Source organism: Accipiter gentilis, chromosome 8 (assembly GCF_929443795.1).
Source record: "Accipiter gentilis chromosome 8, bAccGen1.1, whole genome shotgun sequence".
Taxonomy (NCBI): Eukaryota; Metazoa; Chordata; class Aves; order Accipitriformes; family Accipitridae; genus Astur; species Astur gentilis.
Window position 1 is genome coordinate 27,422,247 of NC_064887.1, and position 27,229 is coordinate 27,449,475.

General features: G+C 36.1%; 1 protein-coding gene across 6 annotated transcripts in view; it reads left to right on the forward strand.

The window, feature by feature from the left end:
- The window catches only part of COL11A1 (collagen type XI alpha 1 chain), a 164,285-nt gene that overhangs the window by 25,678 nt on the left and 111,378 nt on the right, over positions 1-27,229 (forward strand). For 2 of the 6 annotated variants that reach the window (XM_049807754.1, XM_049807759.1), the window contains exons 5-8: positions 11,715-11,843; positions 25,378-25,494; positions 25,766-25,918; positions 26,104-26,199. In XM_049807754.1, coding sequence (XP_049663711.1) covers positions 11,715-11,843; positions 25,378-25,494; positions 25,766-25,918; positions 26,104-26,199 — 495 coding nt within the window. The remainder of the gene's footprint in view (positions 1-11,714; positions 11,844-25,377; positions 25,495-25,765; positions 25,919-26,103; positions 26,200-27,229) is intronic. The other 4 variants (XM_049807755.1, XM_049807758.1, XM_049807757.1 and 1 more) reach the window with 4 other exon arrangements.

Sequence of the window (27,229 nt, forward strand, 5' to 3'; positions counted from 1 at the left end):
ATGTTAATATACATAAGTAAAAAAAAAAATGAAAAAAAAAAAAAAAGTATTTAAACTGATGTTTTGTTAGTGTTTTAGAAGTGATTTTAGATTCTAATAGAAACTAAGGCAACAGGCCCTGGCTTGTTCTTGCAAAGTTTGTAACCTTTTCAAAATTTGTCAAGGAGGGAAGTGCACAATAACTAAACATTGGTGTTTGGTTTGTTTTACTCAGTGCAGTTGCTAAATAAAAAGACCTGTCTGAAATTTCAGAGGTGTTGAAATGATTGTACATAGCTGTTTGAAAATAAGTACAGTGGTTGATGATACCTGCATAAAGGGAGACATTTGTTTTAATCATTTGCATTAAGTAACATGTTGAATAAAAGAGAAGCATGCTAGGGGCCTTTCATCTCTGAAGTTGTTGACTGTTATATTATATCTGTCCTCTATATTTTAAACAGCTTTAGATATTAAATCCTCCAAAAAAAATTTGTTAAAGAGAGATTAAGTCCATTCCCATGGGAATATAAAAGGAACATAGGCTATCTAAAGCATAAATAAAATGGTAGCTCTGAAAATTTCCTGCTATGTCATTTGTCTGTCACAAAGGTTATTAGCCACTCAGAAAGAAAAACAAAAGTTTGAGTCATGACAGAGAGTAACAATTTTAAGGCAAAATAATTCCTACTCTAGCAGTTCATCCTCAGTGATAGTTTCCTCCATCCATACCTTTTGCAGTTGTATATACAATTCCCTCAGCTCTTTCAAGCCCTCCAGAGGAAGAAGAGATGGGAAGGGATGTGGTAGGATGCAATTATTTTTTGGTTAGGAACTGTTGGAAGAGTCTGTAAGGTTGGATGAAGTCATACTTAGCAAATTGAAATTGGTACTTAAAAATCAGAATTAGCAGATTAATTGAAGAAACCCCAAAATAACCCTACATTTTTCTTGAGGTCAAACTTATGTGAAGTCAACGCAGACATGAGAATAACAGAATTTGCTAGAATGACTTAAATAAAAATACTTTGAGAGTTTTTGTCATGTGTTGAAGGATGAAAAAGGAAACTAGTGATCCTCTGAAATATTTCACTGAAATTCCTACACTGATGTGGCAACTCGGTGCTTCAATTCGCTAAGACCCACTAAGGAACATGGCTTTGGAGTCACAAAAAAATCATGCAGCTGTCTGTAAAATCAGTTTACAGGCTGAATCTTAACATTCAGCACTGAGAACAGCAACGTTTCTACCATTTGTAACATCACTGTATATTTCTGTATTCCTTCACTGATTAGGTTTCCTTACTTAACTGATTGCACCCCTTTTCTCTTGCTTTATTCAGAGAAATCAGTTACATTCTTGTAAGGCTGTTTTTGTAATTGCTGGGGTTTTAGAGTTAGTCTGAAGTGTCTTACTTAAATTAGAAGCTTACCTTCTTTTCTTTTGGGATAGGTTTCTGCTTTGTCTTTTACTGTACAACCACCATGAGTACATTTATAACTATGTTCAATTATTTTAATCTTTAGCTAGAAACATGCATGTTGAAAATAGGCAATTAGAAAGTCCCTCGAAGTTTAAACAAAGTTCCATATACAGTTTTAATGATATGTGTCCTTCAAAGTCTGGCCAAGCAAGACATAATCTAGTTCTTTTTGAGTTTGTTTCATGTTTTTCTACTCTCTAAGCAGCATTCATTTTGTTTCATTAACAAGACTATATCCATCCTTTAGCTACTGCTGATACAATTTCTAAAGTTTGGGGCTTTTCCCTGAAATTTGTCTCCTGCTTGAGAGTCTCCTGGTTGTGTCTTAAATGTTCTGTTTATCTCGTTCATGGTAGCACAGAGTGATGTTTGGTGGTTCCATGGCTCTCCATGGTAGTATTTCTGTGTTGTGAACCCTGCTGTATCTTGAGATCACAACAGGCACTGAAGAAACACATAGCACAATGTGTCTTATTCTATGTGCAGAAAATTCCAGAAATGAATTCCATGACATTAGATTTAAGCATTTAAGACTTAAAACTGTGTAAAACAGACTTTCCATATGACATTTGATGCCTTTATTAGCTTATGTTTAGGGAACACATAAAAAGAAATACCTGAGTGTATAGTGACCTGTTGGATTTCACGGCACAGAGTGTCATAAGGATTAATATTGTATCCATGCATCACAAAGGCTGTTTTATCTTGCGTAATAATCATGGGTTTAGTGATAATAAGCCAATGATTTGATCACAGGAACTGTGAAGCACTCTTCAGTCTCCTCAAACGGAATGGAAATACAAAACGTGGAAATAATGAACCTGTAGATAAAAATAATGAAAACTTAGGCTTTGGTGACCTGCTAGCTGAAGATGCCAGGGTTTCTTCTGGTCTTGAACCCACTTATACAGCATAACACAACTGCAAAAAACCCAGTTGCATCATTAAGGTGATTCACTCCCACTGAAAACAGAATTCAGTACTGTCAGAATCAGTGCTGTAAGCAATTAGATACCTCATATGTTCCTGTTCCCTTAAAGAGTACATGTAAACCTCTGTGATTTCTAAGTCAGAAATAGATATTATTACCCAATATTATCCTGATCTCCTCACAACTCGATTGTATCTTTGGAAAAAAGAATTATGTCTTCAGTCATATTGCTCTAACATATTTGCATGGACCATTCATTTAGAATCATCAGAACATACATTGCACCTATGAGGAATATTTCACACTTATTTTATCTATTTATCATATTTATCTATTAATCAAATCACACTGTGGATCAAATCCACCACAGTGGATCAAATATTCTTCTTTGTTTCTAATGGTGTTATTTTAAATTTGTAATACAACAAAATTTAATGAAATTAAATTCTTGGCAATTTCCTTTTCTTTTTTCTGTTCCTAATATTAACTTCTGTTTTCTATGCAATTCTCTCACCTTTGTTCTGATTCTGGCAGTCTGAGTATTGCTAACACAATAATACATTATAGTACACCAGGAAATTTTAAATGCATACATTTTAATCAGTTTGACATGACTGCTTTGATGTAACTTTCCTGTTCTGATGATCAATAATTTCTGAGTAAGTAAGCATACTGGGTGTCCAGTATCAGATCAGGTAGATCACCACTGAAAGAAGGAAAGGGCTGATTAGTGTCTAAGAGTATGAAAAATTACTACCTAATTTGCTATTCTTGTGTATTCAACAAACACAATATTCCTTGGTAAGTTTACCTACTAGTGCTAAAACTAAGAGGCATTTTTCAGTAGTGCTCTCAGAAAGATCTTCTGTTTAAGCTTTAAAAGCAAGAAAAAATTTATCTTAAGTATTTTCCAAATCTTGGGCGGGGGTTGTGTGTTTTATATGAGGAAATTCTAATTTGGAGTTGCCTGCTGCTCACTCCTGAATGTAAGTGCTAATCTGAGATTTTATGACATACTGCTTAATTAATATGGAAATCAATATGATGTCACAAACAAAATATTGAATACAAGCAAGCATTTAAGCATCAGGTGCATAAAATGTTTAAGAAGCAAATTATAAACTGTGAATGTGTCTTAAAATAATAAAATTGTGCTGTCTAGAAACTGTATTGTTACTGACAAATTATGAGACCTTCATTTACACTGCTAAGCACTTGCTCACTGAAGTGGATCTATTCATATCAGTGGGACTAATTTGTAAATGCTTGTTTATGAAAGACTGACAGTATACCTCAAACTTTTACATGTGTCGGTTGAAATTAATCTCTTATGTGTTTTCAAATATGTAATGCAAGAAGGGCTGGTTTGTAAGTGCTTGCTGTATAGAATTCCTACAATAGCACACAAAAATTAAAAAAAGAAGAAGAAGAAATTAGTCAGATGCCGGTAAATGGCACCTAGTAAAATAATTTTGAATTGTATCCATCGAAATATGTTTGTAGCTTAAATGTTTGATAAATAGCAGGGATCTTTTCATTCTTTGCCAGCTTTAAGGATTTGTCACTCCTCATTTAGTACTGTTGGTGTGAACAATACAACAGTTTTTTATAATAAGTGTTTTATAATGAGTTAATAACTAACAGAGTCTTTATGCAGATATTTCCCCATAGAGAATTTTTTCCTTCAAACTCTCCACATCAGACCAATACAATGATTTTTTAGGCACTGTGCTGTAAATGAGTATAACAAGACAAAACCTGATGTCTATAAGACTCTCATTTAAAGCCAATGAAAGCTTTAACTGCACACAGTTTATGAGATTAAGGCCTTGCAGTAATCCTTGTTAATAACAGGTTTATATTTTGATACTAGGCATTAACCCTTTCTCATGAAAAAAGCAGTCATTCACTTATGTACAACATAGGATTTCTTTAAATAGCCAGAGTGAGCAGTTAAAGATAGAGTGATAGTACCTTGACAGCAATAGGATTTAACCTACAGATCCCTTCAGGTGAGTAACCATCCCTCACACACCTGTGAGCATGGGAGGTCCAGGTGTGCAAGTGCAGAAAGGCCATTCATCTGTGCGCATAATCCCTGAAGAAGGTAGCAGTAGCAGAATGGGTAGAGCTTTTACTGAGTGACCAAAATTGCTGTACAGCTGAAGTCAAACAGGGAAGCTAGCCCAAAGTAAAACTCCCTCAAAGACGCGTAGGATGCATGATGTGTCCTCAGTATCCTTTCTTTCATACTACCTGGTTGAGCTGCACTAGAGCTAATGTAGACAGCCAAAATGATTCCCATTATACATCACCTTTAGTAATTGTTAGGGACCCACTAAATGTTTAGTGTCAGTCAGACTGAAAAGTAATGTTTAACATAAATGGGACAGAAACCAGAAAATGCAATAGGTTCCAGGCAAAAATATTTAGAAGCAACCTTCTAGCTATCAACACCAGAGAAGAGGCCAACTTCCAGCATTGGGAGGAAAAAAATCAACACAAAAAATAAAAGCAAAGTAAATAATTTTTCCATTTCAGAGGCAACTAATAAAAACCTAGCATTTTTTACAAAAGCTTTCTATTTGGCTTGGTTTGTTTTGCTTTTTTTTTCTTTTTTGATCTGAAAGAATGATGATTTGGTGTTTTTTATTTTTTATAGTATTTCCAAACTTAAGCTTGATGAGCAAAAGTAAATAATTATGTTTACCTTGTTTTCCTTCCTTATTTCTGAAAGCGGCGGGGTGGGGGGGGGAGCAAAGCTCTGGTAATTCATTGCAGTTCAAGTTCATTTTCAAGGAATATTCCCAAGAAACAAAGGAACGGTCATTTAACTGAACTGTTTGTAATTACATTTAAAATTAACAACCTGGGCTCAAAAACTGCTGCCTGTTACATCAGCTCCAGCAAATTTTACAGATAGGATTTATTATCACCTCATTTAACATTGTGTATAATATGTTTAAGTCTTAAACAACAGCTCTAAATGAGGTTTCAAAGATAAATGACAATGTAACAGATTTGCAGGTCTTTTATCAAGAAAATAGAATGTCCTTAGTCCCACGTGTGTAAGTGTGTGTGTTATGTACATGTGCTGTATATACAGGCATTGTAATAAAATCTAATCTCTCAGCCAAGAATTGCAGTAGACTTTGGTCTGTGAACAGTTATGTTTTGAAAGTTAAAAATGATGATTGGTATATCAACCTATTTCTTAACCAAGCTGAATGTATATGCCTATAACCATGGAGATTCAAAGAATCAAGATGACATTGATTTCTATGGAAACTTTGACCTGTACAGAATTCTGCTTTCACAATTTATTGCTTTTACAGTGTTTCAGTCTGGCGGGCTCTGAATATCTTTCTCTAGCTATATTATGGAATGGGCCTAGGTTATGGAATATTATATTAAAGGCTCCTGGAATTCTTCTATCCCTCAAGTCTTTGCAGGAAGATTAAATGAATTCTGCAGCAGGTTTTTCTAAATTCTATAGTAATAATATCCAGGCTGTCTAGACTTTTGTTCTTTGGAGTCTATAGTTGTACTGTCACATAACTAATTGGAGAAAATTGGTACATACACACAGGTTAAGGTTTCTGCTGATTTACTGAAGAGTCCACTCTGTAATTCTTAAAGCTTTAGCCATCGTATGAAAATTAAAGATATTGATGATGTTATTCTGAGTTGATATAGTGCCTAGCACTGGTTTTGTTAGGATTTTATCACCATCTAGGTAGTCATCTTTAAAATCTAGTTATCCTTATAAGCACATAAGACAGACTCATTTTATCCAGAATACAAATCAGAAGGATGGCATTTTGCTAATACTAACCCTCCCACTCTAGTTGTGGAAAGTCTTTCTGAACCTCTAATATATAAATTAGATATTTAATTAGTTGCTGCATTATTTATCTTTTTTTTTTTGGTCAAGCTGGAAAAAGAGCAATAAACTTTCTCCTAATGAAATCATTCTAGAAAATCTCATTATTTTACGATAATAAACTACAACTTGAGTTCTGAGCTCTGGTCCAGTCACATTCTTACATAACACCCTAGTTGTGTAACTACCAAGATCACTTTTTCTTAGAATTTTTTTTTTTAATGTTTTGAATAATTTTTGAAGTTTGCTCCTGTGGAGGGGTCCTGCAGCACTTCTCAGTAATGCTTACCAGCTATTCCCTGGACAAATGTCACTTTCACCTGGCAGAGTTATTGTTTTATTAAGATTCTTGTGAAAGAGATGTCCCAAAAATCTGTCTCTACAACTGAACTGTTTGAGGTTCTTATAGAACTAGTGAACTAGACCATAAAATTTTAAATACTGGAAAAACCAGTAATTTCAGCAATGGTCCTTCATATAGTGCCCTTACAGCCTTGTAAGTATTCATACTTTTGCCTTTTTAGCAATGCTGGCAGGTAATAGTAGAGATATCTTTTATCAATGATAGAAACTTTCAGCTGACAAATAGACTATAAATGGACTACTTTATGGTTGTACTTCTCTAATACGCCATATTTAGAAAGCATTAGAAGATTACATAGTTGAGAATGTTTCAAGAAGAGAGATAATAGCTAAGACTTTTTATGCAGTCACAATTAAGATAATGAGCAGCCATTAACATTTATTGCTTATAATGATAAAATAGTTCATTCCTTACTTCTCAGGCCCTCAAAGATTTACATGATTGAGAAAATCTGACACCATATCTAAATGGAGATTTTCCTTATTCCAATTTCTGCTGTGGAATCTAAGAAAGGCTTTAAAAAGTTGGAATCAAATATAGTGATTACTATCATGAGGCTAACTAAAGCAATAATTACATCAAAAGAAAGTCAGTAAAATTGGAAAGAGAACTTGGTAGTCTACTGCTTTCCTGCAAATTGGGTCTCCATTTCCTGTTTTTGTTAATCAACGCTAACGTTATTTTTTCAGTGTTGCAAACTGTTTTCTTATGGAAAGGCTACATTTGCTGTGCAGATACCCCACCTTGTGCATTACTACCTTGTGAGGTGTGTGTTTCAACAAATCCTGGAAGCGTACATACACATAAACTTTCCTATTCTAGAATGTCACTGTGGAATGTCTGTGAGATTCACAGAGGAATTTTCAATGACTGAATTCACCACACACTTCCATTTTGAGCTGGGCTGTTCCTCATCGTAGAACAGTTCGTTCGAGTGAATTTCTGTGCAGCTATTCCAACAGGCAGGCATTCAACTGATCTGAGCATATTGTCCTTGCACCTCTGTATCCTGGTTCTCCACATTTGCTGTGGCATGCCACAAAGAAATGTTTCTTCAGATCTAATTAACTCCTTTCAATAGTCTTGGAGGATTCTGCAAAGAGTAGTTTATTTGGTGGAGTACCTTTTAGCACAATGCTACGGAAGTAATCCTTCTGTACCATGTTTTCATTCTTAGGCATAACTGGTGGGCAAGATATTTTATGATTCTCAGGCAGCTTTTTCCATATAACCATGAGGCTGATTCAAAACCCTCTGATTTTAATTATGGGCACATTCCCAAAATAAAGAGGAATTAAAACCTTGGTAGACTTTAACTATTTTTATTCCATATTGTGATGAATTACTCAACTATGCATTGACTTTGTGAGTTATGTGTTGGCTTTGACAACAACTTAGTGACTATTTCAATAAAGTATTTATGATCCAAACTAAATATTAAGACTCCAAATTGATCCATTTTACTTACAAGCGATACTTGTATGCTTAATGTTAGGTATGCTTGAATACCTTGCTGGATATTCCCCTTCACCTCTGGGCAACTAAGGCAGAGACATAGCTCTCAGCTTTCACATTCCCTAATATGCAAGTAATGTTAAATATCTGTTAAACTGTTTAAAATACATTGTATTAAGTGTTATCCTGGATAAAAAATTGTTATAAGGCAGCAGATTTTTCTTCTTAATGGCTAAATAGGCTTTAACACTTTTGAAGGCAAGTTAAGCATGCACACTGTTACAAGTAATAAGATGAAAAAGTGGCTGCGTGTATCTGTCTGATACCTCACCACAAGTTCTCTGCCTTCCACTGTCAGGCCACTTATCTCTGACATCAAATGATGGTGGAAGACGGGCTCAGCAGAGACATCAAACATTTGACTTGTACAACACACTGGATATCATCTGTCTACTTTGTGAAATTGCCTGAGCAGTCTTTCCCAACAAAGGTGGTCATGGCAATTTCATAGAGAAGGAAATAGAACTAATCTATATAGACAGCTGCCTTTTGTACTTTTTTTTTCCTCTATGCACTTTTCAGAGTACCTCAAGGATCCTGAGGTGTATTTGTAAATTTTACTCTGTTCTCCTGTCTCCTTCCCTATCTTTGCTCTCCCTCTCTTGCTTTCATCATTCTGTCCTGACTTCCTTATTTCCTGCAATTTTCATATAAGAATAACATCATGCACCTATGCATATATGTTTAGATACCTCAGTGTTGTTTTTGAGACCAACTAGACCAATTAGAATTGTTAATAACCCATGACTCCATTTATCCATATTTTCATTTAAAGTTCCTGGGACTTGTGCCGGTAGATCATTAAGTGCCTAATTTGTGATTGCAGGTCATGAAGTATGGCCGGATTAAGTATTTGTAGTTTATTCGCAAAGAACTTCATAAAATTCTATTTCAGTCTCATGAAGTCAAGCAGTTAAAATCAAAGAAAGTGTTTGTGAAGGCTGAAGTGATTCTGTGAAAAATTCTCAAAGAGAAAGAGTGTAGATTTGTCCAACAAATGCCTTGGAATGATAACTATGTCACAATAATGAAGTCCGCAATAATGTATGTGGAATTTCTTGTGCTGAGATGATTGATCTGATCTGAAATAAAAGCTGTTCACTGACTAATGAAACAGCACTGCCAATAGATCACATACAAATACCCCAAGAAGCCATTTAATTAGCAAAGACAGAAAAATAAAAACAAAAAAATAAAAAAAAGAGAAAAATAATAATTTACTGGAAAAACTTTTATAGCAGAAGTTGAAGGAAAAAGAGGAAAATTAACATTTGAGGTGCCAAATGTAAAATCAGTCAGTTCCTCAGTAAACTTCTTGCACATGAATAGCCAGTAGCGATTTATGTATACTGTGCAAGACTTCTGAGGGCCTCCTTCTACGTGGACCCATGACAGGCAGACAGGCAAGGCTGGGAAGTACAGTCAATGGATCAGGAACAGCTTTAACCAATTTAGGGACTTCTAAACCAAGTGGTAACAGCATGCTGAGTGCTTCTTGCAAACACACAATCCAACAAAACCCAGTGCCAAAATTCCATGGCATTCAAGATCAGCACAAAGCAAGCTCCAGAATACTGGCTATATTCCCTGACCTGGGTTCTCTTAGCATATCATACTAAACAGCAGTAGTTGCAGGAGCTGTTTTGGCATTACTCACACTACCTGGTGCGCTGTATACGTGGTGATCTGTATGGGCATCTCAGAAAGCCATGTATGTTCAGGGGCAGATAGCAAGACAATGGCCTGAGCTCAACAGGGTGAGGACAGATCCATCTCCAATGGTTGCTCCAAAAGACTTACCTCTTTTGTCTTTCAGTTGCTAATTCCCTCTAATTTTTTCCTCTGCTTCACTTAGTTTTAATTTGGATAGTGAAAGAGGAAAGGCAGAGCACTTTGGAAACACTTTGCTGGACGTGGGGGATGCATAGCCCAGACTGACAGTGACTGTACAAAACCTCTCAAAGCACTCAAACTCTTGAGGGAGTCATGTAAGGAATCAAAGGGGGAATTTCTGTGTATATATAGCATGTTTTGTGGGAAGATGTCCAAACTAGGAAGCATTAGTGAACTAAAGAAAATAAAAGAGACAGTCCAGAACCACTGGCAGGGGAACAAACTTCTACATTTGTAGTATTTCTGGAAGCTTAAAAAAAATATATATATTCCAACTCTAAATTAATCTGAGACACACATGAGTCTATTAAGTAAAATGAGTTGAGACTATTGTAAAAACCAGATTTGTAATGTATAGCCATTATGTGCTAAGAAACTAAGTATTTAATATTTTATGTTAAATAAGTTAGTAAAAAAAATAATTGTAGAACTAGGAAAATTGCAGAAAGTTGGGGGTTTTTTTTCAGTTTGAGGGGCTTTTGCTTCTGTCTGTGATTTTTCTTTTTGAAAGGAAGGAGCGTTACAAATTATTCTTTACTATTTTAAAATACTCTCCAATTTTGTGAATTTTTTAAAGGCTACTGTTCTGGGTGATATAAAGCAATTTTGGAAATACTGAGATAATTGTGAATTTTCCCAGCTGTACATTTACATCAGTTATATTTTCTCTTTAAAGACAAAATATGCACAGGTATACTAACAAAGTTAGTCCCTTGCCCTCATTTTTGGTAAAAACAAAACCAAACTTCTGCGGAAATAGTGAGAGAGAAGTTAATGGGGTTTGACCAGGAACATGTGCCAATTTTCAACAACCTTATTTTTATGACAGCATAAGAAGCTCCTGAATGAGGAAATTTATAGTGGAAATGTTGGCAGGAATTTACTTAATGCTGTTTAAATGGTACCACTATGTTAAGAAATACACTGGATACTAGACAGCTTTCTGTGGAAAATGATAAACATACAAGGTCTCTGTAGGGGACCTCAGCAGAGCCATTTTTATTATCCGGAATAGTGGGTCTCTTTACTGTGGGGTTGTTTTTATGTGTGATATATGGAAATAGAGATGAAAATAACATTTGTTAGCTGTTAAAATTTTTATTTCAACACATTCTATAGTGTGTATTTACACAGTGCTTACTTAATTATTTTTTATTCCAATAACTGTGTCTCTCGTACAGCCTTTTTTATTTATTTTATTTTCTCCGTTCTTTGAGAGTACAGATGTGATGCAAACTCTCAGAATTATATTGTTGATCACTTGCATGCTGAGCTGCATGCTGTTAATAGGAAGTGCCCTGAATTAAATCTTAGGAATTTAGACTGGTTCCTGGTGAAGAAGTAAACAAACAGCATGAAAATAACAGAGCAGGAGTTACACCTTCCCACCCTCTCCTTTCCAAACCAGACAGCATTTAAAGCCAGAATTTTGCACCTAGTCCATTCGATATTAATTTGCATTGTTTTGCCTTGTGAACAATGGTTAAGATGTTTTCCAGAATAGCAGCAGAAATTAGGTAGATATGTTATTTGTAACTACAAATGTCAATATGATATCTAAGTATTATGTGCCTAGTTTTGTTTTCTGAATAAAAACTCTGTACTTCTGATGAACTGTAGACAATCTTTGGGTTTTTTATTTAATCTGCATATGCTTTCCTGCAGGGTGACATCCAGCAGCTGTTGATTATAGCTGACCCCAGAGCTGCATATGACTATTGTGAGCATTATAGCCCAGACTGTGATTCCCCAGTGCCCAATGCTGCTCAGGCTCAAGATCCTCAAGTTGATGAGGTGAGTAATCAGTCATGTATTACTAGATTTATTGCACTTTAGTGGTTGTACTGTGTATAAGTTACCCAAGGAGCATTTACAGCTAAATGGCATGCATTGTTCTAGATATGAGGGAGGAAGATTGCAGGAGTGCATTCATTTTTGCTATCCAATCATTTCTGTCAAGCATTTGAAGGAGCTTATCACACTGGTATTTGAATAACCAGCATGGTCCATGAAGTTAAACTGTAATTCCTTAAAAAACGATAGCAATATGAGTTTGTTTAGTTGTACCTATTTGTTCTTCCTGTGTACTTTTATGATTTCACTGATGCTTAGTACTATCAAATGCCACATTTGAAAGACATGGGAGCTGTAAGTATTCTGCAACTGTAAACTTCTTCAGCTAGAATTGTTATGTATTCTAATGAGCTGTGTCCGGTGTACAAATGCATGTACACACAAAATTATTTCAGCCAGCTGCACTCCAGGCAGGTAGCTATCAACAGAGACAAAACAGAGTTGGAATTTTTCCCAGAAATAAAAAATGTTTACAGAAGCTATTTTTCACTGTAGACAGTTCTTACAGCCATAAACTGAGTAATTCACTGAGGGTAAGACAGTTCCTCAGATTAGACCTCTCCTGAGGGTCAGCAGTTGTATGTATTGTTGTACACATTCTGAATACTTGCATCAAACAGTGTAAAGTGGAAAGCTTTTGCAAAACATAACTAGTCTTAATTGAACTTGGCTCTGGACAGTTAGTACTCCCTCAACTCTGTGTGATCTGACTGCTTATTGTTACTGATTGCTCAAGAGATCACCATTAAGAACTTGCTGAATTGTTCTCAGATGCCTGCTTTGAGCCAATTTTGAGGCAGAACTTTTCCTAAATACATGATAATTTTATTTGTTGTTACTATTTATTCTATCTGACTGAAAATTTTGTCATCAAGTGACTAAGCTCCATAGGGCCCAGAACTTAGTTCAAAGGGACTCCCACATCCATTGCATCAGAGGTACACTTCAAGATGTGTCGAGTCAATTACATATAGGCAGAGGCCTTTACCCTACATTACAGTGTATGGAGCCTGATCTCTTCATGAGGACCCTGTAGGACCTTCCGTCTGTGTGCACAGCTACGTGCATCTCCAGGCACTATATTCCAAAAGAGAACAGGCTGAAAGCATACTGTTGATATTTTATGGGAAGAAAATAAAAGATAGCAAAATAAAATTAATTTTTTTTCTCATTATTAAATTTCAAAGAAATTTGACATTTTGCTTGAGAACTTTCCTGGGCTTTGCTGCTATGTGACTTAGCACTCTGATTCTTTTTCTGTTATTTCCTGTGTGAAGACCTGGAAGGTTTGAATAGGCTAGTGCTTTCCTACTTTGAAATAAGTCTGAAGAGTATCCAATCTAATAAACTGATTTTTGTGGGAAAAAGTTGTTAAAGTCATCCCTTGGTCTCTTTCTTGAAGAGGAATATATCTAAGTACTTAAAATGCTCTAAGTTGGAAGTGCTGTCTCCTCCAAACTCACATCAACTCCTAAGCAGGAGTTAACATGGCTTAGAAGGACTGCAAACATTTGCTTGCTCTGGCCAGCACTGATGGCAATGATGGCTCCCATCCTTTGGTGTAATGCATGTGAACAAAGCTCGTAGTCCACAGAAATTAGTTGGGATCAGACTGTAGATTCAGAATCTATTCAAGGTAAAGAAGAATGAATACTTGCACTCAGTTATTAACAACAACTACTGGTGACTTATTGGAGTGTAATTCAATGTTTCTTCTTAAGTATGTAGAATAAAAAAGCTCAGGGTTTACATTCCCTCCATAATGGATGACTAGCTAGATCTCTTGCTGACAAATATTATGGTTATACTATATCAAAGCTGTTTAACACTAGCATCAGTTGAGAGCACTTATTTGTAGATCAAAAGAAAAATAAGCCACATCATAATTATAAAAACTATGTCCACATATAAAGTTATATGTTCATCATATACAATTCCCAGTAACATACTGCACATCTATTGAAAACAGTCTGTGGGTACCGAATAAAGAAAGGCAACCATAAAATCTAACAATTGGCGCTGTTCTCCAGCATCCTGAGTGGAGATCATCTATAGCCTAATGCAACTGCCACTGGAGTCAGCAAATATCATTAAACTCAGCAGCCATTGCAAAAATGCTCTTGGGGTTAGTGAGTTTTTAATGTGTTTTTCTAAGGTCTATTTTTTTGCCCTGTGATAACACATATAGTTTGTGGGAGTACCTGCAGAGAAAAAAGAAAAATCAAAGATCTTAATTTGTAATGTAATGTAACATTTTAAAATGAATTTGAAAAAATTTGAAAAGAGCTAAAAAATTAAAATTGGAGAACTGCCATTGCCGTTTGCTTCTATTTATTGCTCTAAGTGGTGACTGAATTATTTTGCTTTCTGAGCTAAGACACAATTTCCTCATTGCTATCCATGAGTTTATATGTGTAACTTTGTATGAATATTCCCAGTGAAGTCAATGGATCTCTTTAACATGTTGTGTAATAGTAATCTGAAATAATCACATCAGCCATGCTACCAATGTGATGAATATGCAATAGAATAAATGATTGGCTGAATTGCCCAGAATTATAGAATTGTCTGCTAAATGATAAAAAAGCAGGTTGTTAAAGCAGGCTACTTTGTTATCTTTTGACATGCAGCCTATCAAATCACATAGATAATTCATCTTAAGGAAATAAACAAAACAAGTCTTACTTAAGTACTGGAAGAAGTTATAAAAGATAGCAATGCTGATTTTTTTAAACTGTTGATTGCAAAATTAAATAAGGTATTAAAAGATAAAAATACAATTACAGCCAGTCTATATGAAAAACAATTACTTCAGAATGCCTGATTGTGTGTTTTGAGATTACAAGTTTGATAGTGATATCAGATAGATAGAATTTATAGACTTAGACCTTCGTAAAGCTTCTGATGTGTCAACATAAGATATTTGAATGAAAAAAAAGGCATTGTTTGGTAAAGATAAATTACCTGACAAGCAGATTCAAATCTGGCTGCCTTATTTCAGAAATTACTCTAAATAGGGAGCTATTGCTGAATTAACTTTTTAGTAGAGTTTCTTAGGAATTGTGTTAGCAATATAGAAATGAGTGTGAAATGGATGCTGTTAAAATTTGTCAGAGTCATGATATTGCAGAGCAGTAAACGATGATAACGCAACTAAAGGCAATGTTACGCACATACAAGAAAAAGATGCAGGGCAAACATAAAGAACTAGGAAATATACACTGCAATACAGACTGCTTGCTTGTGTTAACAAAAGCACCTGTCCCCATTTGTGGGCTTCATCTGCTGCTATATCAGTGAAAGCAGTTTTGGGGGTACGTGATTTACCATACTGAAATAATAATCAAACTGAAAGCCAACATGAAAAGATTACTGTTTAGCTTGATTGATTTCCAGGTTTGATCTCCCATGTTTTCACACAAACTCTTGTAATAGAAAGAGGGAAGAGAGAATGCTGGGCTAAAGGCTAGGCAGGATTGTGTCTTTCAGTGTCATCTTTGGCTTAAGCCGGCAGAAGCTGGATATTTGGACAGTAGCCTCAAAAGATTCTGATTATTAAAGTAGGGAAACAGTTTGTACATGAGCAAAGCAAATGTACAAAGCAAAACTGGCAAAAAAAAAAATGCAGTGCATGTCTTGGTTTGTAAACAAAGGAATAAGAATACAGATGTGATATTTCTTGTCTGTATGCTGCTGGTTGAAACATATACTGGAGCATCATATATGGTCTTGGTGTTTAGTCACTAAAACAAATATTGTAAAAATGGAAATGATTCAAATAAAAGCTACATAGTTGTTGTGTCTTTGAGAACTGGGAAACTTAATGTGTTTGACTTGTCCACAATGACAAAAGCTTGAAATTTTGCTCAGCATATGCAAAGAACCTTCACAAAAAGAAAATGCTGGCTGCAGACAAATGGAGGGTGGGGAGAAAAGAAAGTAAGATAACTTCAGTTAGGAAAAGATCTACTAAAATTTTTAGGAATGAAACAAGTTACCCAAATGGTGTATCTCTAGATATCTTCAAGTCAAGGATAGATACCTTTCTACAAGTTTGGGGAAATATCATTTATACTTTAGTAGGCTCAGTTACAGTGTGACTGTAAGAAGTTTTGAAGTCTGAAAGTATACAAGAGTTAGTCAAGGTGATCTAATAGTCCCTTCTGGCTTTACATCTCTGAGCCTTTGAATTATTGCAGACCAGCATAAGAAACTGCTACTTGGCTTAGAGGAAAGAGACAAGTTATGTGATTGCAGAGCCTATTCGTGTGTGTTTCCAGCACTGACTACAAAACCCAAAGGAAGTGGTTGACTTTTGTCAGTGAAGTAGTAAATTATCTTTGTGGAGTTACACCTAGGAAGCTGAATAGTATTTCTTCTGATATCACACACTTTTGTAGTCTCCTGGCAAGTTCACAGCCTGGGAATGGAGTTATTCTGAAAAGTTGGATGATGTTTAGACCACTAAAGAAACATCTAAAGAGAAAGATTTGGCTAAGATGATGTAGGTTTAAAGGCAAAAGTACTTTGTTTAACTGAGTGTAATCTTCTTTGCTCTAGACAGTTTCCTTCTGCAAAGGAGCAAACAATCAAATACCCAACATTGTAGTTTTTTGGGCATTTCTTTCAATAGCACTGCTGGCTTAAATGAATCCTTTCCTTTTCTGTACTCATTTCCACCCAATGCCATCTTTCCAGTTCAGCTGGTAGAATTGTTGATGTTTGTTGGGGGCAAGGTCTGTGTCCTGGTTTTGGCTGGGATAGAGTTAATTTTCTTTCTAGTAGCTAGTATAGTGCTATGTTTTGGGTTCAGTATGAGAAGAATGTTGATTACACACTGATGTTTTCAGTTGTTGCTAAGTGTTGTTTAGACTAAGTCAAGGATTTTAGGTTGTCATGCCCAGTCAGCAAGCAGGCTGGAGGGGCAGAAGTAGTTGGGAGGGGACACAGCCAGGGCACCTGACCCAAACTGGCCAACGGGGTATTCCATACCATGGGACGTCACATCTAGTATAGGAACCGGGGCGTGGGGGCGGGGAATCGCCACTCGGGGACTGGCTGGGTGTCGGTTGGTGGGTGGTGAGCAATTGCACTGCACATCATTTGTACATTCCAATCCTTTTATTACGACTGTTGTCATTTTATTAGTGTTATCATTATCATTATTAGTGTCTTCTGTTCTATTAAACTGTTCTTATCACAACCTGTGGGTTTTGCTTCTTTTTCTCCGATTTTCTCCCCCATCCCACTGGGTGGGGGGGAGTGAGTGAGCGGCTGCGTGGTGCTTAGTTGCTGGCTGGGGGTAAACTACGACAATCTGTTATCCCAGAGTTGCTACCACCGTTGCTGATGGGCTCAGCCTTGGCCAGTGGTGGCTCCATCTTGGAGCTGGCTGGCATTGGCTGTCGGACATAGGGGAAGCTTCCAGCAGCTTCTCACAGAAGCCACCCCGGTAGGCCCCCTGCTACCCAAACCTTGCCATGCAAACCCAATACACCTACTCAGCTGTGCTATCCTGATCCCTGTACCATTCTCCTACCCAACCAAGGTCAGCCTCCTGCATCCTTTTCCATCACCTCTCCCTTCCTATAGGGGATTAGGTAGGCGTGACCTAAGGACTTCAAGATATAAGCTTTGGACCTGGATGCTGTATTTTCAATTCCATTTTAATTATGTCAGTCCCTTTCTGGATCCAAGTGACTGTGATATACATCTAAACAAAGTTTATTTAACTGGTTAAACCTTTTGTGTACAGGCTCTGCAAAATATGTTGAACTTGGCTGTTTGCGAGAACTGTGGGGCTTTCTGTGGACAGTTCAGGCTAAGCCATTAGAATAGAGATGCATGTGAGTGACATTCCTGTACAGAATGCTTTTATACCTCTGTGTTTTGTTCCAACTTCATCAGACCTCAGTGTCATTCAGTCTGAAATTTGAAGATGGGAAAGCAATAGATTAATAGTAATATCCACACACTTTACTCTGTTGTTTATTAGCATTTATTTCCATGCTTTAACTGAAGTATACATCAGTTGTCCTTGTTCTTCTTGCTTGTGAATAGCTAGATATGAATCTCCATAACTTGTCAAGTACAGAGTGATGACCTCAGCAGTTCTCACTACACCAAAAAGGTGTTGCCTAGAAGTTGCTTAAAAAATTGTGCTGAATCTGTAGTTGCTTCTGGAGGAAAAAGAAAGGGTATCTGATTATAGATAATGTTCAAATTTGAATACAGCAAGGGAGAGAGAGTATTTCCCAAACAAAATTATTACTTCATAAGCACAACTCTCAGTTCTTAGAAATTCCAAGCAAAGAAAAGTCACTGTGTTTGATTTACAACAGGGAGGACGTTGCCAGATCTTTTAAGGAATGTATTGTATCCTGAAATATATTCATTAAGTATTGCATGTTATTGTCTTATGTCAGAAGAGCATTGCTAGAGAGTTCAGAATGTTTGGTGCAATTAAATAGCTTTTGGATAAAGACAATTAAGACAAACTGGTCAAGAACTTTAGAAAGTAATTAGAATAGTGCTTTAGCATGATTTCAGTCTAGTGTCACAGTCATTTGACCATGCAAAATCTTCCTATGGTCTGCAGATTTTGGAAGACTTTTACATAGAGAAAGACAAACTAGGGGGCAAAGAGCTGCAAACAAGTAAACTGGTAGGAAGTAGGGAAAGGAAATGAGTGAGAAATGTGAGTTCTTTCTTTGTGCTACATTGTTATCCGTCCATCGTAGAATTTTACAGAACAAAGTCTGATCATTAAGATATGGCATCTTTATGAACCATGCAATGTATCTGAATGGCTAGCACCAGTGGCTCCATAGTAACTCTTTGAATGTTAGAATTAAATGATAGGATGAATTACTATGGAGCCACTGGTGCTAGCCATTCAGTTATATTGCAGGTTTCATGAACATAGTGGCAAATTGGCCAGTTGGCTGAATAGTGTCTTTGGGAGAAGAGGGTCTTTTATTTTGTTGATTTTATTTAAGCTTTTTGCTCTATTCTGCTGGGGTGTTTGGTTTTTTTTTCATGCTGAATGTATAATTAGGTTTTAAGGATCAAATATGGGGATGAAATTGTATTTTAAAATTATCAAGGTTACTTTTCCTAAGGAAGATATGCACCTACGATTTTCTTATAAATACCTTGTGAATAGTCTGGCGTCTGTTTTGTTTTCAAAACCCTTTCTACTATAAATGGAAATGTATTAAATTCTGTTCCAGTTCAATCACATATGCTTGGCCAGCTCACAGAAATTAGAGGAGGGAAAGACCTAGCCAGTCTTCATCTTCCTTGATGTTGGGCAGTATGTATTTCCTGGAGTGTCATCAGGTCTGGTTTTCAATGGACCCAGCTATCAGTCTTTCAAATCTTCTCTTGGAAGATTCTTCTGCAATGCAATAAATCACACTGTCTGACTTCTGCTGAAGGAATTGCTCCCCAAAGGAACTCTGCTTCATTTATTTTGGACCTATCCCAAACTAATGCATTACTTGAAGAAATCAAATGTTTGCTTTTAATGAAATGAGCTTGGTAAAGTAAAGGTGCCAATGGCCCCCAAATATGTCAACTTGGAGGCTTCAGGCATCCTTTCAGATCATGCTAATTTAATGTCCTTTCAGGTGTTTGATCAGAAAGACTAGTTTTCTGAAGACTACAGAAAGATAATTATTTTAATGTTTAATGCCATGTTTAGAACTGCAGTTAGCTAACTTAGCAGCTGTTAAAGTGATCTTCCTAGATCTCTTTTTCCTTGTATAGGTATATAGATTTTTTTCTTTAAGCAATTAACGTAAAGAACCTTAAGTGTCTTGTTCTCCTTTTGACAGAGGCTGTCTTTGGAAGTTGAAAATTTTGTTCTTATCTCCTTTTATCTCCTTGCTTTTATCACTTTTTATGAACAATAAAAGGACTATGTAGTAGAAGAGGCTGTCTTTTAAATTTTTTAACTTTCTTTCTGCCCTAAGATTGAAGTCTACTACCATTCAGTTATTTATATTACTGCATCTGGTTTTTAAAACTCTCATTTTGCTTGGCATCCTTTATTTTATTGCGTTTTGTAAAGTGTTAGGGGGCCTAGAATGTTTCAAAGTCATCTTTGCCTCTTTAGCTAGATAGATGATTTAGCACAATCTTTAGGCAATGGAAAAATTGAGCTCATGACAGTTCTTTGGTTTAGGATTTAGATTGTTAGTTCCTTGTAATTTGGAAAGATAAAGCAAAAATTGCTAAAATCTACATCTTGGAATGGAGAGGGGGTTTAGAGTAAGGATAGCAGAAGAATCCATTTTCAAAGTAAGGCTGTCTTCAGAATATTTAAGTCATTCCACAGTTGAAATAGGCCTTGCAATGCTGCTGATCTTCTGCTTCTAAAATTCATCTGATGAAGAAAACAGTTCATCTCTTTAATTGGAATTGCATGATGATCTGGTAGTGTAATATAATCACTCTGGTAAAGAAAGCATGAGGTCATAGTGGAAAGATTTTTGCCCCATCAAGGAACAGCAAGTTTTATTCTTCCTTTCATTTGTAAGAAAACAGTCATATGCAATATTCATTACAAGAATGGCTGTTCTGTAACTATTGGTGGTCTTACAAGAAAAGAAAGAAAAACAACAGAAAATTGCATCACATTTGAAGTATGTGTTACCTGATGTCTCTTAGCCAAAATCTCTCACCAGGTTCCAGCTCTTGTCCAAGTTAAAAATTTTGAGTCAGTCTTTTTTTAAATTCATGTTAAATCACTGGGAAAGTTAATATAGTTGTATATCTTTTGCTATTACTATGAGCACGTGGTGAATCTTGTCTCTGTTGTCTCAGATCTTTACTATCCCATTATCTTTCAGTATTAAGGTTTAGGTAAACTTTCATAGACAGATCTCTTGAGCAGGATTGAAGTAACGCTGCACAGCTGTGGTAGGTATATTTTGCACTTGGCTAAGTTGACCCGTAGAAGGATCATCAGAATGATCCACAAGCTGAATGGCCCTTTAAATCCCATTCCAGCTTCTTGATTCTCTGGCTGCATTCCTGGCCAGTAGTATCTTCCTTTGGTATATAGCTAACAAAACAAATGATGCTCTCTTCAACTACACTCTTCATATCTGTCATACTTGCTTTCATTCCTTGCTTTGATTTCTTGCTAGCATTAGTAGTCTTGACTAAATTCAGAAGGTGGCAGAAGATACTTTTCCATTAGCATTAATTAATTTTGAAATTCTAGGTGCTTTCTCCTATATTTTCAAAAGTCTACTTGTTCTCTTTCCTTTGATTAGCAGTGCAACCATGACAGATTTCTGTGAACTCCCCAACTTCTGTGAACTAATAGAAAGGCCTGAGATAGCATGAGTTTTGCACTCAGACATGTTAGCATCCAAAATGTGAAGGCACTTTTCTCAAGGTTTGTTGAGTCCTCAAACTGAGTGGGTCATACCGCTGTCTCTGGTCATCTGATAAAGGTGACCTTGTAGTTGTGTAGCTTCATAAAAAGAAGGGATATGTGCCACATATCCAATCTTGACTGTTAATGGCAGGGTAAGAATGAGTTGCCAGCTTCACAGCAGGTGACTAAAGCCCCATTATTCACTCCATTAAACCTGTTCCTGGTGTTTGTAAATTTAGACCTCATTTAAGTGGCCAGTCCTTCACCAGTCCTGTTGTCTCATCATAAAAATGGGGAATAGCCTTTATCAGGTTGAGTTGATAAAATCATGCTGTGAAGTAAATCATATTTCTAAAGTAGATCTTTATACCAGTTAGGGGTGTAGAGATGCATTCCTCCTTCTGGACAGATTGTGCCTCAGGAAATACACCTGGAAGATTTTGCATCTATATTTCACTAATTGCAACAGGACCTGTGCAGTACAGTACAAAACATATTCTCTCTGTTTATTGGCTGGTGTGAAAGACTAAGGTTGCTGGTCTTTCAGAAAGAAATGGAAAGGAAGAATTGCTAAGAATAAGGTCTTTCTATGTAGGAAGTGTAGGGCTACTGCATATTCCCACTTGTCCCCCTTGTACCAGGGGGACTACAAAGTACTGCAAATTAGAAACTACTTGAATATGGTTTCAGCATGGTGGCCACATGTCCTAGCTTGTAGGTTCAAGAATTTCCATAATACCCCTCTGATACTGTGCTCTTAAAAAGGAATAAAAAAAGTCCATGGAGAAGATCTTCACTTGCTTGGCAGTAATCTGATTCCAGCATGAAAACTGACATTCCCCACTTCTCATCCATTCCTGTTCTTTTTGTCTGTGTGCCTGTGTATCATTGTAACCCAAATGTATTTGTGATAATATTTTGCATATGTCAACGAAGTTTAATTTTCTTTAATAGAAATGATTGAAGCACAGTACCCAAAAGTAAAATATTTCCTGTGTGATTATGCATGATGCAATAGATCTCTCCACATACTCATGCTTTTTTGTATGAGTGTTTTCTAGTTCTCATTCATAAATGTCTGGCTTTCCAAACTATGCCTCTGGCAGATCTTAGCATAAATATCAATTTATTCACCACTTTCTTTTTTAATATTAACATACTTGGCAAAGACATTTTTCCTTTCTTTTTTTTTTTCCAAACAAGATTTATGTTTAGTTTATGGCCTCTGAAGAACTTCTTGTAACCCACTGTTGTAATTTTATTAGTTGCATAGTTGGCACAATTCAGCACAGCCATTCAGCCTACCTTAAGGGAAGCCATACTACTGAGATTTGAAAAACAGTTATAATACTGAGCAACACAGAGTTTTATTTTAATTGTTAATTGGTCAAAATAAACGCTCGAATGAATGCTTCCAGTTTCAGAATAGGTCTACAATGCTTACTAAAAAGGAATCTACATGTCTGGGAGTTACTGAAACAAACTCCTAGCAGCATATTTAAGTTTAAATCCAGCTACTGAAACAGTGATTCTCTCCAAAATGTTCCTCCACTTATCCCTTAAGATACTGGATAATATTTAACATGGGTAGTGTCTATTGTTTTGGTACCAATAAAAATGACATAGAAGAGTGTTTGATTTGTGTTGTTTGGCTGAGGAAGCATTTAAAAGCTTGTAATGGGCTGTCACTGGTAGGGTGGAATGACTGAATTTGAAGAGGTATATTCCACTAAAGACTTTTTTTTTCTTGCAGATCAACCTAGTTTGCATAGGTTTCTTGACAGAAGATAAGTAAATCAGATTTTATGCATTTGCACACATTTTTATAATTTCCAAAGAAATACAGCAATTTCAATGCTATTCTGTAACTATTTCAAAAGGGCTGGTTTTATCCATGTGGTTATTTCTTTTCTTTACTTCCTTTATGTGGCTGCTTATGGTCTCCTAGAAACTTGTCACTGAGTTTTCTTTTTCAGATGTCAGTGGCGTTCTTCACTAGGAACAAGTTGTATCGAGTTGCTTTTCCAGGTGTGCACAAGCCAGAAGACATTTATACATTTTTATACATTTACACACCTGTAAAAATGTATCATCGCTGCCCATGAGGCCCTTGGACAAAACTATTTACAAGTCAAAGATGTTTCATTGACTTCACTGGGATTAGGACTGAATCTTAATTAACTGAACAGGGAGAGAATAATCACATATTACTTACCAGTTTTAAGTCTGAAATGCTGCTGGTTTTGAAAAGTATAAATAGAATCAACTTATTTCGGTAATGCCAATGACACTACTGATGAAATCAAAGCATTGCTTACATTATATAACAGGCAGATATGAAGCACCAATGTACTTCACAGAGAGGATATTGCCGAGGATATTGCCTATCTAAAATGATAAATGTTTTGTAATTTGTAGTTTGAAGTTTTCTTATTAAAGTGCAATATAGTTTTAGACAATTACCAAAAGTATGTTACATTCTTTCTATATGTTTATCAAATCTCATGACTAACCAGGTTATATATGCATTGGTGTAGAAATAATCAAAAGGACTATCAAACAAAAAGCATCTGATATCTTAAAAAAAATCTGTATCTTCAGGAAAAGCTGTTAGTCATAGTACATAGTACAACTCTGAGGAGTCACAGGGGTGAAGTAACAGAAACCCACGTAAAGGATTTTGAAGTGATTAAGGCCTTTCCGTGTTACTCTCATACTTCCTGAGAAAATCAACTTCTCCATATTTTCTGCACACTAAAATCATAAGTACAAGAATTGTATCAAAAGGCTTCACCAGAGAAAATATTAAACCGGTAATTTGGTCACATAGTAGAATATATTTTGGAATATGGAGATCTGTTTTAATCTCAGTTATAATTTCTTCTAAAATGTTAATCTCTTTCTGATGCTGGTGATATTTATGACTTCTAGGAATCCTCAGAGTCATTTGGAAGTGTAATGTACTAATCCTCTCAGCAATCTAATGAAACAAACAGATATTGTCTTCATTTTACAGACATGATGCTGACTTGTAACAGGAGAAAGGAGATTTCAGAAGTGGCTAGTTCACATGAGGCACATTAGAATATTTCTTCCTAAACAAGCGAAAGCAGACACTTGCCCAGATTCTGGCCACAATTCCACCTTCCTTTGGCTCCCTGGGGACATAAAGAGAATTGGTAGCAGCCATGAGACTGCTTTAATTTACAGGACCAACCAGTTCCTGTAGCTTCAAACATGACAGGATTGGTAAGATAGTTTAAAGCTGCCCTTTCTTCTCAGCTGCGATGAGTAGTACTTGGTACACGTAATACCTAGACCAGTATCTCCATGGCACAGCCAAGATTACAGCTCAGGAGTTCCTGGCTCCCTAGATCGTGTTCACAACATTACACAAGCCAATTCTAAACACATTTTCTCTGTAAAAGTTTTGTGGGCCAAATCTTCATTTGATACTAGTTATTATAGATACAGAGCTATAGAGCAATTTAAAGCAGCTGAGGATCTGACCTTTAAATAAAATTATACCAGTGAAACATTTGCTCAGGCAATGTGTACCATGAAGCTGCCCTGGTTTTGAGAACTCTCTAGCAAACAAGAGGAGGATAGCCATGGTTATTTGTGAGTTATGGCCTCTTCCCTGTATCTGAAATTGTTTACCCTATTCATGTCAGATATTGGCATCTCTCTGCTCTTCTGGTCACCTGAAAAAAACACAGGTAAAAGAGTATAAGTGAAAGAGGCATTATTTGCAATTTAAAGATTAAACAAATATATGATTTCATAAAAATCAGTTGGTGCTCCCAGTAATCCAAATTATAGTTGATTCTTCTGTGCAGTCCAATAAAAGAGAGTTTTTTCCTGGCACTACTACTTGTTTTTTTATTACTTTTGTGTTGTGCTTTGAAAGAAATAAGAAATTGGGTTTTTTTCCCCCAAATGAATAACTATATTGAATTGTTCATACTACCTTAATTTTCTTAAGCTTACTCCTAATAAAGGTTAAGATGCTTTCCAGTATTGCTAATCTAGTTTGCTACCACTAACATGGGAATGCCTGATATTTTTCCATTTGCAATGTAGTACACACCAGAAGATTTTATCGAATATGACTATGAGTATGGGGATGCAGATTATAAAGAAACTGATTCTGTAACAGAGGGACCCCCACTGTTCGAAGAGACAATAGCACAAACAGAGGTAATAGAATCTGATCTGTTTGTCGTGTGGTGTCCAGCTGTCCCCTACCATATGGTTTGTTAATTTGTGTCTTCTGTATATAAGCTTAATGTTTTCCTTTCACTCGTTTCTTTATTCTGTAGCTGTAACACTTGCTTTCAGTTAGAGATGGAAGGTCTTACGGCTGACAGCATTCATCTCACATTTGGTTGCCCTTCTTTCATTCATGCTTTCTGAATTTTCTTTTCCTTTTATTTATGTTTTCCCATTCCATCTTTCATAACGTTTGCAGAAAAAGAAAGGCATGGTCAAAAAGAGGAAGAGGACAGTGGCCGCTAGCTCAAAGGACAAACCCCAAAAGGCCACAACAAAAAAATATGAAAAATATGCATCGAAGAAGAAGAAAAGTTATCAAGCAGCAACAAAAGGCAAACTAGGGGTAAAGGTAGCCCAGAAATAATCAAGATCTTTCCCAGGCTAAGACTGGAAGATCTCTGATAATAAGAAAAAATATACCTAACCCCACTAGATGATTACATCTGGCTAATACCATAACCTGAATAAAAGTGATAGCTTTTGAGTTTTTCCTACAGGATTTTTTTTAACAATGTACTTTTTCTTTAATACTAGGTAAACATTGTGGATGGTTTTCAAGAGTATAGCATAGCTGAAAATGACTATGGGCCCCAGACGGAAGCTCCCTCCAGAACTACTAAAGCAAATGAGGTAATAAGGACTCTTAAGAAAATGATAAGCAAAAATACTTGCCCACCAGGTGCCAATGATTAAAAAAGCACAAACATATTTTAAAAGGATGAATGTCCGTCTGTGTACATATACATACCTACAACACCAGTTAATGCAATTTTATGCTTTCTCAGCCAATATCAGAACCTACTATTTTCTTGGGCAGAACTCCCATTAATTCTTTAGAGATCTGCCGAAACTTCAGGCTGCAGAGTTCATGATTCTGGAAATCATTCAGTGATATATGCTGTGGGAATGCTGGGTTGTTGCATTCAGTGTGGATGTGAATGGAGCTTTATCTAGTATAAACTGGGTTAAATAATAGACATAGTCCTCCTGATCTAACAAGAAGGGAAGTCTTTAATTTTTCCTGTAATTCTTAAGATGCAGCATAAAACAAGCCTAACACAAGACAAAGAATGGCTGCAGCCATAGCAGCATACTGAAGATGAGTCAGAAGCCATCATTTCCTTTTAATAGTTCTTCAACTAACAAAACCAAATTATTTGCTTTTCACTGAGGTTCTATTCAAATGAGACATAGTATTTTGAACTGTCAAAAAAGATAAAATTATTATTTCACTTATGTTAGAAGCCACCTTTTTAGAAAGCCACAATGACAAGCTGAAACATTATTTTAAGATTACTACACCTAAGCCAGTGTTGATTAATATGTCTGCATATTAATTAATGCTAGTTTTAGCAAAATGATGGCTAATTATAAGTAATATTGGTTTTGTTTTTCTTTTACATTTTCCTTTCAAAATGAAGTTATGTTGCTTAAAAGATGTACAAAACTGCTCCCTGCCCCCCCTTGAACATTTGAAAAGAGAAAAAGAGTCCGTCCCCCCCCTCCCCTTTTTTTTTTTTCCTACGTATGTTGGAAGGTGAAAGTGAATTAAGGTATATTTTACTCATTCTACTGTAAACTATTCTTGTGTTAAATTTCATGTTTACTTCTCACAAGTTGATTGAGGGAGTCATATTTAAGTCATTCTGTTTCTTGGGCA